At 39.1% G+C, this 14,907-nt stretch overlaps 2 protein-coding genes across 2 annotated transcripts in view; one reads left to right on the plus strand and one right to left on the minus strand.

Moving 5' to 3' along the window:
- STMN2 (stathmin 2) overlaps positions 1–6,440 on the plus strand; it is a 47,316-nt gene extending 40,876 nt beyond the window's left edge. Inside the window, exons 2-5 of the mRNA XM_020787578.3 lie at positions 1,180–1,275; positions 2,250–2,422; positions 4,081–4,272; positions 4,900–6,440. Of these exons, the coding sequence (XP_020643237.1) occupies positions 1,180–1,275; positions 2,250–2,422; positions 4,081–4,272; positions 4,900–4,959 (521 nt within the window). The 3' untranslated portion in view covers positions 4,960–6,440. The remainder of the gene's footprint in view (positions 1–1,179; positions 1,276–2,249; positions 2,423–4,080; positions 4,273–4,899) is intronic.
- LOC144589259 (uncharacterized) overlaps positions 1–14,907 on the minus strand; it is a 486,230-nt gene that overhangs the window by 311,418 nt on the left and 159,905 nt on the right. The window lies entirely within an intron of this gene.

A 14,907-nucleotide genomic window follows, 5' to 3' on the forward strand; every position in this document is an offset into this window, starting at 1 on the left:
AGGTAGCTACCATATGTTAGCCAGTTGCAGCAAGTGCAACAAGAATTATAAGTACCATGAGGAATGGTAAGGGAGTAGTAGGGCCTGTGGGCATAATACAGTGCAGCTGAAAGCCTTTCCTCCAAAACTCTTACAAAATGTTAACTAGACTATATAGGTTGCATACCACCATGTGAACTACAGTTTTCTTTATGTAACCTGCAATCCCTGTCACAATAAGTCATATGTAATGCAAAGCATATTTTCCTGCATTAAAACTGAGCATATCTTACATTATGTTGCTCTATGCATGTAGAAGGAAAATATCACGGACACATAGAAAAAGTTATATCTCAAAATTGTAAGTCCCAACAATCATGCTCACTGAGTTATTCTGAGAGTTGCATTTCTATTACTGGATTTTAATTTTGGTGTGGGAGCTTCAGAAACAGACGGCAATGGTGATGGTGGAATAACAGTCTGCCACAGTTAAAAGTTCATGCCTAAAGACAATATTTGAAGTTGAGTCAAAGTATGTCATAGTACCAGTCTTGCCAGCCTGCAGGCATGTGAAATGTTGACATACAGCTTGTACTTCAACACAGACATTTAAGCTAGAAGCAACCTCTTATCTTGGCCATTTTAGTAGGACAGTGGGAGAATTAGTGTTCATACAAACTATCCTTTTGTGGGGAGGTGGAGTCCATTCATGTGCTGGATCTTGCCTTCATCATTCCATCTGCACATGCATTGTACATTCCAGTTTTCTTCCCATCTCTCCAGTGAAAGACAGTTATACCCATAAGAAAGACCTCATTGGGAATCCTAGTGGTGGGGCAACTGATGGTTCAACATGGAAGGGTCAACTCTCCCTCTGGATTTGGAGTGGAATCCTCTTCCTGCTTGGGCTATAGGTTGCTTTGACTTGACTTTTGACCTTTACTTCTAATAAATGAGGAGATTCAAAGTGTCCATGTGTGTAAGAGAAAGAGGAAGAGAGAACAATCAGATGTTTAGATGCATAGAAATAGATCAAAAGCAACTATTTAGGTGAAACCTTTCACCTTGACAGATATTTCCGCAAAGTAGCAATTAATTTTATGGAACTACCAGTAATACTGATTATCATCTAAATTAAATATTCTGTGTTGCAGAAAACTAGAAAGGTGAACAATAGTAATATAATCGTTTTCATTTCAGCCTACAAGGAAAAGATGAAGGAGCTGTCCATGCTGTCTTTGATCTGCTCCTGTTTTTATCCTGAGCCTCGCAATATTAATATATATACATATGATGGTAAGTAACTTTCAGTGAAAATTGTCTTGCTTAGCAAGGGGTTGTTTGGCCATTCCTGGAAAATGGTGCATATCGCTCTCAGAAGTTCAACCTGTTGTCTTGTTGGTGATCTCATGATTGTTTCTGCCCAGTAGATCTCACTTGCCCTACAACTGATCACAATGAATCACCTTGCCATTCAGATAGATACATGCTAGTTAACAACAAATATTAACTGAAATATTTGAATACTTTTTAAAAGTATATAAATCACAGTCAGGTTATACAACCAGAAATGGCCAAAATAGGCAGTTCATGATCTAAAGAAGAAGATGCCTCACCCCACAGTGTCAGGGTAAATTATCAGTTGGGTCACACCTAGTTATGCTGGCCATGTTGGAAACTGGATTATGGGAGCTGTAACAGAAAAAAACAACTATCTTTTGGTTGTGATACAAGTCTAGACTAGGCTCAGCAGCTCTCAGAATTAATAGGTCGGCTTTCAAGTGAGTATTTCATTGTGCTACAAAAACTCCAGTACACCAATTTTAGCTTATTGCTTCATTATACTTCTACATCTAGTACAACATAAACTCAGTATCCTACCCTTATTGATCTTCCTTTGTTCTGTATACATCTTTCTCTAAATTTCATGAATTTCATATACAAATGTAGTCCTGAAACACTATAAACAGGATCCAACGAATGACTGTAGGCCTCATAGTAGGCTTGATTTTCCTCAATTCTGTAATAAAAATATCTTCTTCATTTATTAAAAGATGCCACTTAGTTAATTGGAAGTATCATCCCACTATACAACCCAGGAAGTAATGCTTATTGCTTCTTGACTAAGGCTGGCTCGTGGTTGAAGGAGGAATGTGCTTCACCTCAAAATTTCAGCCTCACGTGTCTGAGCCACACATCACCCCTTATTTTCATCAACACCAGTTATTGGCCTGATGTCCGACTTAGATACTGTACCTTTACCTTCACAGATATGGAAATTAAACATATCAACAAACGTGCCTCTGGCCAAGCTTTTGAACTGATCTTAAAGCCACCTTCTCCAGTTTCGGAAGCACCACGAACTTTAGCCTCTCCAAAGAAGAAGGATTTGTCCCTTGAGGAGATCCAGAAGAAACTGGAAGCTGCAGAGGAGAGGAGAAAGGTAACCAACCTCTTACTTTAGAAGCCAAAACAACAGACGTGTACACAAACAAGATCCACTCGAGTCATATCCTACTAATCAACATTACTAGCACCAAAATTTTAATGTACTACTTACAAGCTCTACACTAACTGTCCTTGCTGAGTGATGATAAATAAAAATGTGATTCTTTATCCATTCTTCCTGAATTTGCAACTTTATGAAAGAGAGCTTCTTCCAACGTGGTTTCATTTCTTAATAATTACATAGCATCAAGTCTGATTCCAACTTATGCCAACACTTCCAAGGGTTTTCTAAGTACCAAGGACAAACCATACAAAACTAACAGTATATATAAGACTCTTATAAAATAGAGAAGAACTCTATTTTTATACAGTGGACCCATGACTTACAGAATTAATCCGTATTGGAACGGTGGCTGCAGGTCAAAAAGTCTGTAGGTCAAGTCTCCATTGACCTACAGTGCATTGAAAACTGATTAATCCCGTAACAGGCGGTTTTTGTTCCATTTTGGTTTTTTTCTGGTCTGTAAGTCAATTCTCAGGCTGCAAGTCAAACCTAAATTTTGCGTCCAGAGAAGTCTGTAACTCAAAAAGTCTGTAAGTCAAGCCATCTGTAAGTCAAGGGTCCACTGTACTGTCATCCTTTAGTGTCCTGAGGGGCCTTTGCTAGCATAAATGGCCTTAGTCACCATATGCTACTCAATGAGGCTGTTATCCATTTGATTAATCCGAACTTACCTTAGCTTGATGGCTAGCCAGCCAAATTTGGCCACATAGTAAGTTGTAACCTTAGTTCTGTCTTCTAGCAAGGTCTAGCACAATGTGTCACCTTTTCCAGAAAACAAAATTCCCCTCCTGTCTACTCCTCTGAGCTTTACTTAAGCTGCTTAATGATCTTGAGAAAGGGAAAACATCTTTCCCACTCTTCTGTGGAGGGGAAGGGACAAAAAGTTTTCCATTTCTTTTTAATTATTGCTGACACAGCATAAAAGCCTTTTCAGAGCACCACTGATATATTAGTAGCAATTGAAAGAAATTGAAAAATTCCCCTCACTTCCCCTCCATAGGGGAGTAGGAAGAAAGCTTTCCATTTCTCAAGATTGTTAAGGGGCTAAGCAAAGTGACAGCTAGCCACTGTATAGAACCAAACCAAAAAAGAGCAATCCTACCCACGCCAATAAAACAGTACCCCCTGACAGTGACCTAGAAAAGGTGCAAGTAGGCAACAATCAGGGACAGGCTGGTTTGTGATGGCACGTATGTCCTGTGGTCACCAGGAAAAGGAGCAAACCAAAACAGGATCCCCAAAACAGGATATTTGGGAGTGGTGTCATCAGTAACAATCTTATTCAGAGATCCATATTTCTCAGCTATCCTCATAACATTTAAAGTTTTCCATGTAGGCATGTCACTCCTGGTGTACAAATGCAAGAAAATCTTTATTGCTGGAATAGAAACCAGCTTTGTGTCTAGTAAATCCCCTGGAAACATTATGTTTCATCTAGTTTCTCCTGTTGCATATCCTTTGCCTCCAGCCACTTGAGACAAAATAGAAAGTCCTTCAAATGATGTACTGAAATGTTTTTGTAATTGATGTGATTTTGAAATCTGGATCCATTGTATTGCTCTTTTTTTCCCCTATCCCGTAAATCTTAGTCCCAGGAGGCCCAGGTGTTGAAACAACTGGCAGAAAAGAGAGAACATGAACGAGAAGTCCTTCAGAAGGCTTTGGAGGAGAACAATAACTTCAGCAAAATGGCAGAGGAAAAACTGATACTGAAAATGGAACAGATCAAAGAAAACCGTGAAGCTAACCTAGCTGCTCTTATTGAACGCCTCCAGGAGAAGGTAAGCATGGCGGGACTGTGGGGTTTGGGGAAAGCAAAGGTGGGCATGTCCAAATAAAAAACAATCTGCCAAAGATACTTCATCAAGCCTGGGGAAATTATTCTCAACCCAGCCAGTGTTTTCCTGCCTCCCTGCACAGCTGACCACTCAACAGCTGAGCAGGGAGACTCATTATCCTGTCTCCTTGCCAGAATGGTCGGCTGCTCGGGGAGGCAGGGAAGCACCAGCCAGGCTGCTTCCCAGATTGGCTCAACGAGAATGACACCAGCCTTGCGAATGTCATGCAGCAAGCAGAAAGTGGACCTGCCAGTTTGGGGAGAAGGTCCAGTTTTCCCAAGCACCTGTGGTGCCGATAGTCATATTTATATCCCCAGGGTTATGAATACAAATATCCCATGTCTACTGTGATTCCGCATACCATCTTTTCACCAATCTCTGGTCATTCTTCTCTATAGATGTAAAGAAGGAAGCATTGGGGACGGTAGAGAAAATGGGTTATGTTTGCCTAAATAAAAATGTTTGTTATATTGCTGCCTATCCTAAATGCATGAAAGCAAACGTGGTTGTCACATCAAAGAAAGGCCACAAGACTGACACCAAACACCTTCTCGGCTTTTTCCCCTCCAGGAGAGGCATGCTGCAGAGGTCCGCAGAAACAAGGAGCTCCAGGTGGAACTGTCTGGCTGAGCCCAGCAGCGGAAAGGGTGGGATGAGGCCCCGTTGCTCTCCCCAACTCCCTTGCCTATATTATTACAGATCATGAGATATTAGTATGGGAAGTGTATGACATGGTTTAAAAAAAAGAAATCAAGAACTCAATAAAAACAAAACAAAAACATTACAACAATGCAGTCTTTGCAGAATGATTTGCTTGATGTTTAAAAAATAAAACTTGGATCTTATTTTGTAAATACTTACATTTTTGTTAAAAAATACAAGTATTGCATTATGCAAGTTATTTCATAATCTTTACATGTCCTGTAACAGGCTTTTGATGTTGTCTACTTCCATTCAGTTGAATTTGTTAGAACTTTGCTATGAAGTTCCCTGCAGCAAAATCTATGCCGAACTATACTCATTCCAACTGAACAACTGAGTCGGTAGAAGGTCTATGGTGCTAGACTCCAGTCATTGCCTAATTACCTAAAAGCTTTGTAATCAATACACTTCCTTAAGGTAATAAGCAAATTTCAGGCTCAACAGCAGTCCTGAAAATATAGCCTTAGAATATTAAACAGTTGCACGACAACTTTGGTTGTATACCAAAAATTGGATTGCATTACACATAGAATATATGACTATGTGAAGTAAACTTCCCTGAGTTCAACAGAACATAATCCCAAGTAAATATGTATAAAGTCGCAAGTTCAAGACAGCAGACCAAATATACTTACAAGGGAATATGTCCTGTTGAATGCAAAAGGACTTACTTCTGAGTAAACATGTCTCTCTTTGCACTGTAAATTGGCTTTCATGGCAAGCATTTTCACCCACCTTCAAAAGAAAAATTGCTTCTCCACATTGAGGAGGCAAATAGAAGCAATTTTGCACTTTAGCTAGCTATTAGATGCAGCTGAGAATTATCAATTATATCGGGGCCAAATTGCTTTTTTCTTTTGTTGTTAAGGATGGATTCCAAAATGAATCCAAGTTGCCAACTTCCAAGTCACTGTTAGAGAAATGCATTAATTGGAGTCAAGGGGCTTGTAGGTATAGATGCTGTGACTGACTTGTTCTATTTATTTTAGGCCATAGTTCTGTCCATGGTTGCTGAAATCAGTGGGGGCCAAGAGGTGGATCTTTGCGGGCAGGATTCCAGCCTTAAGCTACTCTGTTTCATTATAATACAAGATGCTCTGTATGATATTTTTCATCTGGACTTAGTGAGCTGAGTGTGATCCTGCTGACCTCAGCTCTGTGGCATTAGTCTGTCCTGCCTAGGTTGTAAAAAGATAGGTGAAGTAACAAGGGCTGAAGCAGCAGGGGGGGGGGGGATTGGTCAGGGAGCTTGTGCCAAGTCCAGTCTTACCAGATCAACACTTCACATTCTTCCCAAAAAGATGTTCTGAAATTGCTGCCTGCATATTCTACATTAGTGCTACTTTTCCTGTATGTCATTGTGAGCAAGCTGTGATTAATAAAGAATTGGGGTTCTGTGAACTGAAAAAGGACTAGTCTGTTGTCTCACTCAACCCCTTCTGTGCTACGTTACAGGTGTCGAGACGTATACTTGGCTTTCAGCCTTCTGTATCCTACAGCCCATCAGGCATTCTCTCAATAAATCATGTTCCCATCATGTTTGAAACAAAAGGCCCACTTTTTCTTGGAACTGCATATATATGCATAATAACTGCACAATTTGCTGCCTCTAATTAGGCATTTTGCCTAATTTTGCATACTCTAATTAGTATGTCTTGATTTTGTCCCTGGTTGGTTACGCAACTGAAATGCGCCCCAACACTTCGACAATTAGCTGCAATTAGACACAGCAAATTATGCAAACTGTACATGTGCACATGGAGTTTGGCCGTTCTCTTATATTTCACACTTAGCGTAAGTTAGGATATGAGATTCATATCACTAATGTTGAGAGTACATGCAGGTGTCCAGAGTTTCTACAAGCATGGTAAATAGTCATAGATGGATAATTTATGGTAGACTTCATAGAAGACACTTTACACCTGCAGGAAGACATGGGAATTGTGAAAAATGAATTCTTACTAATTTGTTCCACCAAAACAATTTCAGCATTCCACTGGTGGTACATGCCTCACTGGTTGAGAATCACTGATTTGCATGACCTAGAGGTTTATGGTGAGGGTGGGGTTGTTTCATTTTCCCCTTGCTAACATTAGGTTTCAATTGTCTTTCATCTGAACAGGACTAATCAATCAGCTTAACTGGTTCTTCCATTGATTTCAATGAAAGACCCAGACATTTTTATGCTGCCTATACCTGTGATCAGGCTGGATGGATAGCTCATTGATTTAGGTATCTGGCTGCAGAGCAAGAGATTGGGGGTTCAGTTCCCCACTGGGAGTAGAGCCACCCTGTGTGGCCTTGGACAAGCTGTACAGTCCCAGGGCACCCCCCAGAAGAAGGGAATAATAAATCAAAAGTCAGAATTGATTTGACGGCACATGATTATTAAACCTTTGATCTAAATCACATTACACTGTTCAGTTACTCTGTAGGTTTCCTTGCCACAGGACTTCAGACATGTCCAATTTGACAAAATGTTCCTGTTCTATAGAAAATGTAATAGACTGTGCATTTTATAACCTTCCTGTTCCTATCCATGGAAGACCAAAGTACATTTCATTTATTTCTGTTACTGATTCCGTTTGCAGGAAATGTTCAGGCAATCTACCACTTCCATCCACCTACCCTGACAACAGATCTGCCCATGTTAATGTGGGAAGGAGACAATGTTTCCTTTTTCTGATTAAGTAGGCACACAGGCACAGCCTACTAAATGACACAGAGTTTTCTGCTGTGCATGTCACTGCCCTTTTTCTCTTCTCCCTGCAACATTTTTGTAAATTTGCCTAGAATTCCAACCTTTTCCTCTACACTACCTGTAAAAACACAACACAGCTCAAAAAAACCTAATAGATATCCTGTTTCCCCCAAAATAAGACCTAACCTGAAAGTAAGCCCTAGTATGATTTTTAGGATGCTTGTAATATAAGCCCTACCCCAAAATAAGCCCCAGTTAAATGAAACCCCACCCTCCACCATTGCGCAGCAACCAGAAGAAGATGACATGACTGTATTTGAATAAATGTAAATTGTTGTACATGAAAAAAAATCCCCTGAAAATAAGCCCTAATGCGCTTTTGGAGCAAAAATTAATATGAGATCCTGTCTTATTTTCAGGGAAACATGGTGGATGAGTGAATGATGACATTTCTATTTTCTTTTTATCCAGTCAAATTCCCATTAAGTCAAGTCAATGTTTATCATGGTCATTTGACCTATTCAAATCAAAATAATAAAACCCAAACCATATGGAGAAGCTAGAAAGCCTAAGGAAGGAAAGGAAAGGAAAAAGATGGGAAAAGAAAAATCAAATTTAGTGATTTCAATCCATTTGTAATTGGGCTTAAACAGTCAAACATTGATTAGTGACCACTAATATGAATGCATATTTTCACTAGTATGAAAAGATTGGGCTTTATAGCATTGGCTGCAGGGGAAAGACAGAGAAAATTCATTAAAATCATCTTGGTCAGAAGCTGAAGCCAAGTTATTATGCGTAATTTATGTATGAAGTTGGGAGAGCTGAGCAATCATAATGCTGATATCATCAGTCACTAATCTTTAATTTAAAGTTTCCTACCCTACCCTCAAGTTCCAAAGATCCCTTTTGACTTGGGAAAGTCTTTAGGAGACTCAAGACTTTCAGGGGTACAGAGGATTCTTAAATACGTATTTGAAAATGGCCATTGGCAGTCCTAATCCCTAGGGTGAGACTGCCTATAGTGATTTTCAGATATTAAAATCTCCTCTCATCCTAAGGCTTCCAACATCTTCCCAAGGTTGAAAAGGATCCCAAGGGAGCCTTGAAACTTGACTGGGGGGATAGGAAATTTTAAATTAAACCTTAACGTCCATGGGTGATCACTGATGGCCATCAGCCTTTATGACCATGGAGTTGTGCAACAGGATTGAAGCCTGTATGTATTGAATCATAGAATAATTGAGTTGGAAGGGGCCTATAAGCCCATTGAGTCCAACCCCCTACTCAATGCAGGAATCCAAATCAATGCAGATCTGACAGATGGTGGTCCAGTTTTCTCTTGAATACATTCTCTTGAATATAATAGAGGCTTTGATTGGTAAATGTGTCTAATCAGCCCTCCCTCATTTTTTAAAAGAAAATAGTAATAAGGGGGGTGTCATTTTATAAGAAAAGAAACAAACTATACACACTGATATAACTACTGATGAATGCCAGGAAGGATATGGCACAGCATGTCAATTCTGTATGAATTTCAGATGTGAGACCAATCTCAGGACTGGATATTTTGAAAGCACTATTCAGACTATTCTTCTGAAATAACTGACTGTTGTCTGGCTAGATAATTCAATAAAACTACAGTGCCCTCTCTTGTTTATTTGTTTGATTTAATCCCCTCTTTCTCTAAGTTCTGTGCTCCCAAAAGGAGCTATATGATGAGCTATAGTGTGCTCCTACTTAAATCATAGTAATAATGCCCAACATAATATTTGCATATAGTAACTTAAATTAACATGTGCAAGTTTAATGCATAAGTGCCTTCCTGTTTAGTGTTTATCACCCATGTCCTCCTTTTGGTGACAGAGCAGTGGACATCCTAGTCTGGACACCAGCTGAAGTCTCAAGGAATTACAATACTTGCCCAGGTATATCAGTGAAGTCATGTATCTCTGGGCAAGCAGCACTTGAGGAGGGGATAATCTGAGCTCTTTCTTTCTCTTTCTCTTTTTTCCTTTTTATTTATTTATTTATTTATTTATTTATTTTCTTTTAAGTGTGAGGTGGACTTTAAAAGGATAGACATCCATATCCAGACATTCCCAGCTGCTGTAAGGCTCGGCATGGTGGTGGTTCTATGTGTATTGCACTTGCACAACACTGGTGCAACCAAAGCCATGGAGAAGGACATGGGGAGAGAGGTGGTGGGTATATGCACCTAGGACTGTTGTGCTATTTGGAACAAGGGGAGAGGTCCATGAGTATCATGACTCATGAGCCTTCTTCTTACAGAAGTCCTAGCAGCAGTAGTGCAAGCCCTGGGGTGGCAAAATCATCTGAATGGCAGTTAGCTCTCTAACCCCTGTTCAAAGCCCACATGGATAGACTCTTCATATGTCATGTATGCTGTCGCTAAGGCTGTGTGCATTGTTTGGGAATGGCAACTGTGGTAGTTCCTGGGTGCCAGACGTGTTGGACTACCACTCCTATAACCCCACAAAATAATGTAACATTGTTGGCTGGGGGACTATAGGAGTAGTCATCCAACATACCTGGCAGACAGCAAGTTTGGAAAGTTGGTCTGGACCAGTGGTTCCCACCCTTGGGTCCCCAGATGTTCTTGAACTAAACTCCCAGAAGCCTTCACCACTAGCTGTGCTGGCCAGGATTTCTGGGAGTTGTAGTCCAAGAACATCTGCAGACCCAAGGTTGGGAACCACTGGCCTGGATACTCATCACTTTATGAATCACATGATATTCCAGAAAAGCTGTAAGAAGCAAATCATACATTGCATTTACCAATAAAAATTCTTACATATCATTTTATGTGCATTAATTGTTGCCCTGAAACACACACTTACAATCTCAGTGTATCTAATCTGATTTCACATTGGATATTTTTAGAAGAAAAATCTGTAAAATCCTGTCTCATCGCCAGAGGGCAACACTGGATCATTAATACTGTATATGGAAAGTGCCTAGAAAGAAAATAAGACAGCGAAAACTGGGCTGAAACTGAATCATTCTTGCCAATAATTCTCATTTTCAGCTCATCAAATCAAGCTTAGCAGTTGCATTATCTGCTTGCAGAAGCATATTTGTCTGTGTGATGCTCAGCTTACTTATGCCTTTATAAGGGACTGAATCAAATACAAAAAGTCACCTTAAGTGTTATTTTACTAACTAGTGAAAACTGAATCCAGTTGAGAATAACATCATAGTGAACATCAGATGAGTCCTACTGAATGAGACCAGGGACTTATCTTGTCACAGAATCAAAAAACAGAATCATAGACTCCAAAGGCTACTCAGTCCAACCTCCCGTTATGTGCCATCAAATCAAAATGATTTATAGTGATCCTAATAGGGCTTTCAAGAGAAGTGGGATATTTAAAGAATGGTTTTACTAGTTCCACTCTGCCCCCAGTGAATTTCTGTAGCCAAAAAGAGAATTGAACTCAAGTCTCCCAAGTCTTAGTCCTTCACTCCCTCCACTACACTACACGGTACCCACCCTATACCAATGCATTTTTAACATGGAACTGGAGGGAAACTTCATTTTGTCCCTTGTCTTCAGAAAGAAAATGTATTTTATCAGTCCTGGCAAGAAAGCAGGACAAAAACACAAAAGGAATATTGACCCTAAGGATAATTTCTGCTGGAAGCATTCACAAATCTTTGCGAGTAAATATCTGCTTTGGAAATATCTTACAAATCTTTCTGAAAAATTTCATTGTGAAATGTTGCAATTTGTGGGCAAATCGTCAGCTGTGCAAACTCAGGCACATCTGCTCCAGTGTAGCCATGTCAAGGTAAAGACTGCAAGCCAAGAGTATGACCTGCCCCCATGTAAATGAGGTTTACAAAGTGGAAAGCAGAATACGACTAATCTTCAGGGAGGTGTCTAGTTCTACAGATTTTAAAATTTATTATTCACTACAGGGCACAAATAGTTAAAATAACAAAGTATTTTGTGAACTTCTAGGAGAAATGTAACTCTGAGAGATGATCAATCATTTCTTAATGAAAAAAGATGGAAAAATTAACCTTTAATATGAAGTGGTGTGTTTATAACCTGATTGCAACCACACTGGCTCATTAAAATGTAGAACAAAAACAAACCAAAAGCCAAATTAGAGCCAACTAGAAAGTTTAATTACATGCCTCAAGTCAATTCCAGCTTATAGCTGTCATGGAAATTAATGACTTTTTTCATGTTTTCTAGGTACAGAGATGGTTTATCAGCCCCTTCTTCTGGGAGCGCTCTGACACTATTCAGTTGCTCAAGGCTACATAGGATGGCTTTTCTCCGAGCGGGTACAGCAAGGAATCAAAATCCCTACCTCTAGCTCTACTGCACACATTTCCTCACACAGGGTACCCAACTCGTTCAGCTACCCAGCTAGGAACAGAAAAGTTACATAATTCTTATTTATGTATTTTATTTGCATAGAACGTCTGTAGCCTTGCCTTTTCTGTGGAGAGCTCAAAGTAATTAAGAAAAAGGATTAAAATATGTATGTATAATAAGAGGCAACAAACTTTGCTCTTCAAGTCAGGTATTTCATTAAATTTAAAAATGCAAAAAAAGGAGGTGAGTTATGTTGCTGAGTTTTACATTTTGGTTAAATTCACCTACCGACACAGCAGAAATGCAAGGATTCATTAACAGGGCCCTCTTAATCTATTCTTCCTTTCCCCCTCCTACCAGCAGGTTCAAAAGGAGGCATGCCATTCTGTACCTTCTAAATTACTGTGTTGCTCGTGCAGTTTGGCATAAATCTGTAAGTATCCAAATAAAAGGCCTGTGGAGAGCAAAATAAACCTGTCATTCATAGACCTCCTCAGAAACTCAGACTACCAGTACTCTAGCTCATTAAACCCTGCCTGTGCCAAGTGCTGTTCAGCTGGCTTACCTGGAGGAAGAATGCTATGACATTCTGCTGCAGCATACCCCACCGGGGGGGGGGGGAATCTTCCTCAGGCAATGTAGTTTGAGACATGAGAACTGTGAGCTGAAATAGGAGTGTTTATTAAAAGTCAACTGGCTGGATAGCTCAGTGGTTTAAGTATCTGGCTGAGGAGCCAGAGGTTGGGAGTTTGACTTCCCATTGTGAAGTCCTGGGTGAAGACTCTATCCCGTATGGCCTTGGGCAAGCTGCACAGTCCCAGGGCACTTCAAGAAGAAGAGAATGGTCAACCACTCCTGAGTACTCTCTATCTGGAAAACCCTGAAAAAGAGTTGCCATAAGTCAGAATTGACTTGACAGCACATCATCATCATCATCATCATCATCATCATCATCATCATCATCATCATCATCATCATCATCATCATCATCATTATTATTATTATTATTATTATTATTATTATTATTATTATTATTATTATTATTATTATTACAACAAATCATGTATGTCTGACATGCATCATCTCCACAAAGTCAACCAGACACCTTTTTGCAACAGTGGTTTCCTTGTTTAAATTTCATGTCAAGGTGAGTTAGATCCCATAGACTGGAAACATTTTGCCATATGTTTTCTAACGTATTTCCTCCACAAAACAGTACAGTAGTACAGTATGTAAATTCTTCTCTTTCTGAACTGATCATTTTGCTGTCTTACTCAAAAATGTGCCATTAGAAAGATCTTTCCTTTGACCTTTTAAAATCGTTACAACCTCAAATTCAGAATGCTCAAAGCAAAGCAAATCTGTTTTCCTTCCATAGTATATCTTTAACTAAACATTAATAGTTGACAAAGGAGTTCTTTATTCTTGCCATTGGGCACCAATAAGCTTATGGAGAATTACCATTAAGCCCAAATCCATTTTAACATGTATTGAACAGACAAAACTGTAAAAATCATAAATGTTTATACCTTTCAAAACAGTGAAAACACAATATTTTGCAGTAAAAATAATTGTAAAAATGTCTAAAATATAGCAAATGAAGTGGTTATAATGTAAGTCTTAAAAGGCAATGTAAAATAATATATGAGATACAAAAAATAATTATATTAACTAAGCAAAGCACAATGGGATATTAAAGTACTGTATTAGTATTAAACAGTCCAGTCCAGCAAATGAATGCATTTTAAATTCCCATCTACAGAAGACATGTATTTGTACAACTCCATTAGCGATTTCAAGAATCTTAGCTTAATAAAAGTTTTTAAAAGCTCAGGCAAATTTCAAAAGATTCTCTGACCAAAATCCTATTGTGTATGTTATGCCTGTGGAAGGGTGATGTTATCACTGACAGGGAATGATTTTCAGTAATTAAAGACCTCCTTCTTCTGTCCCATGGCTTGTCCAACTTCTAACCTGTTTCATTGTACAGAAGCAGTGTGAACCAGCTTCAGCTGCATGCCTGGTCACAATCCTGTTTGTGTGTCAAGCACACACCCAGCACTTCTGTCAGTTGCCCCCTATCTGCTAAGGCAAGTTATACACATAATAGGATTAAGGCTATTGGCTCTAATATCTCCTATTTTAAAAACTCATTTACTTATTAGTGTATTTATATCCTGCTTTTAAAAACAAAGCTGTTTCCAGGATAGTTTAAAGGTAGAACAGCAGAGTAATTTATTTCAAGTATACAAGGATAAAAACCAATATAGGATTATTCATTTTTTTTAATTGTGGAACAAAAAATAAATAAATTCTGAGGAAGCAAAGGAGAGAAGGGTTTGATGGAACCTTCTCATAGTGAGAATTCCACAACTGGGGAGTGGCTCCAAACAGGATATATCCTGGTGTCTACCAGCATGTTTCTTCACCAATGGTGGGCCAGAGAACATGGCCTCTAGCTCGTAGCTTGATAATAGTTCAAGATTCACTGCATCTAGTTGATGGCAGATCTTTTAAGAGATTTTGTGCAGAGCAAGCATCAGTTGAGTTCATCCTAAACACTGTTAGGAACAAGAAAGTTCAGAATGAAACCAAATGGTAAAGCTAGGATATTCATGCCTCATCCCGTGGGCAGCTACAACTTGAGAATCCTCACACAAATCACATACTTGAGAATGCACAAGGTAACATATAAAATCATTACACCAATCACAATTACCCATTGTACAAAAGCTGTGTTTATTATGATAGATAAGGCCCCATGAACTTGTTAACAGAAGCATGATAGCATTTATTTACATGTACTTGAATGTTATGGAAGTCT

Source organism: Pogona vitticeps, chromosome 4 (genome assembly GCF_051106095.1).
Source record: "Pogona vitticeps strain Pit_001003342236 chromosome 4, PviZW2.1, whole genome shotgun sequence".
NCBI classification, from domain to species: Eukaryota; Metazoa; Chordata; class Lepidosauria; order Squamata; family Agamidae; genus Pogona; species Pogona vitticeps.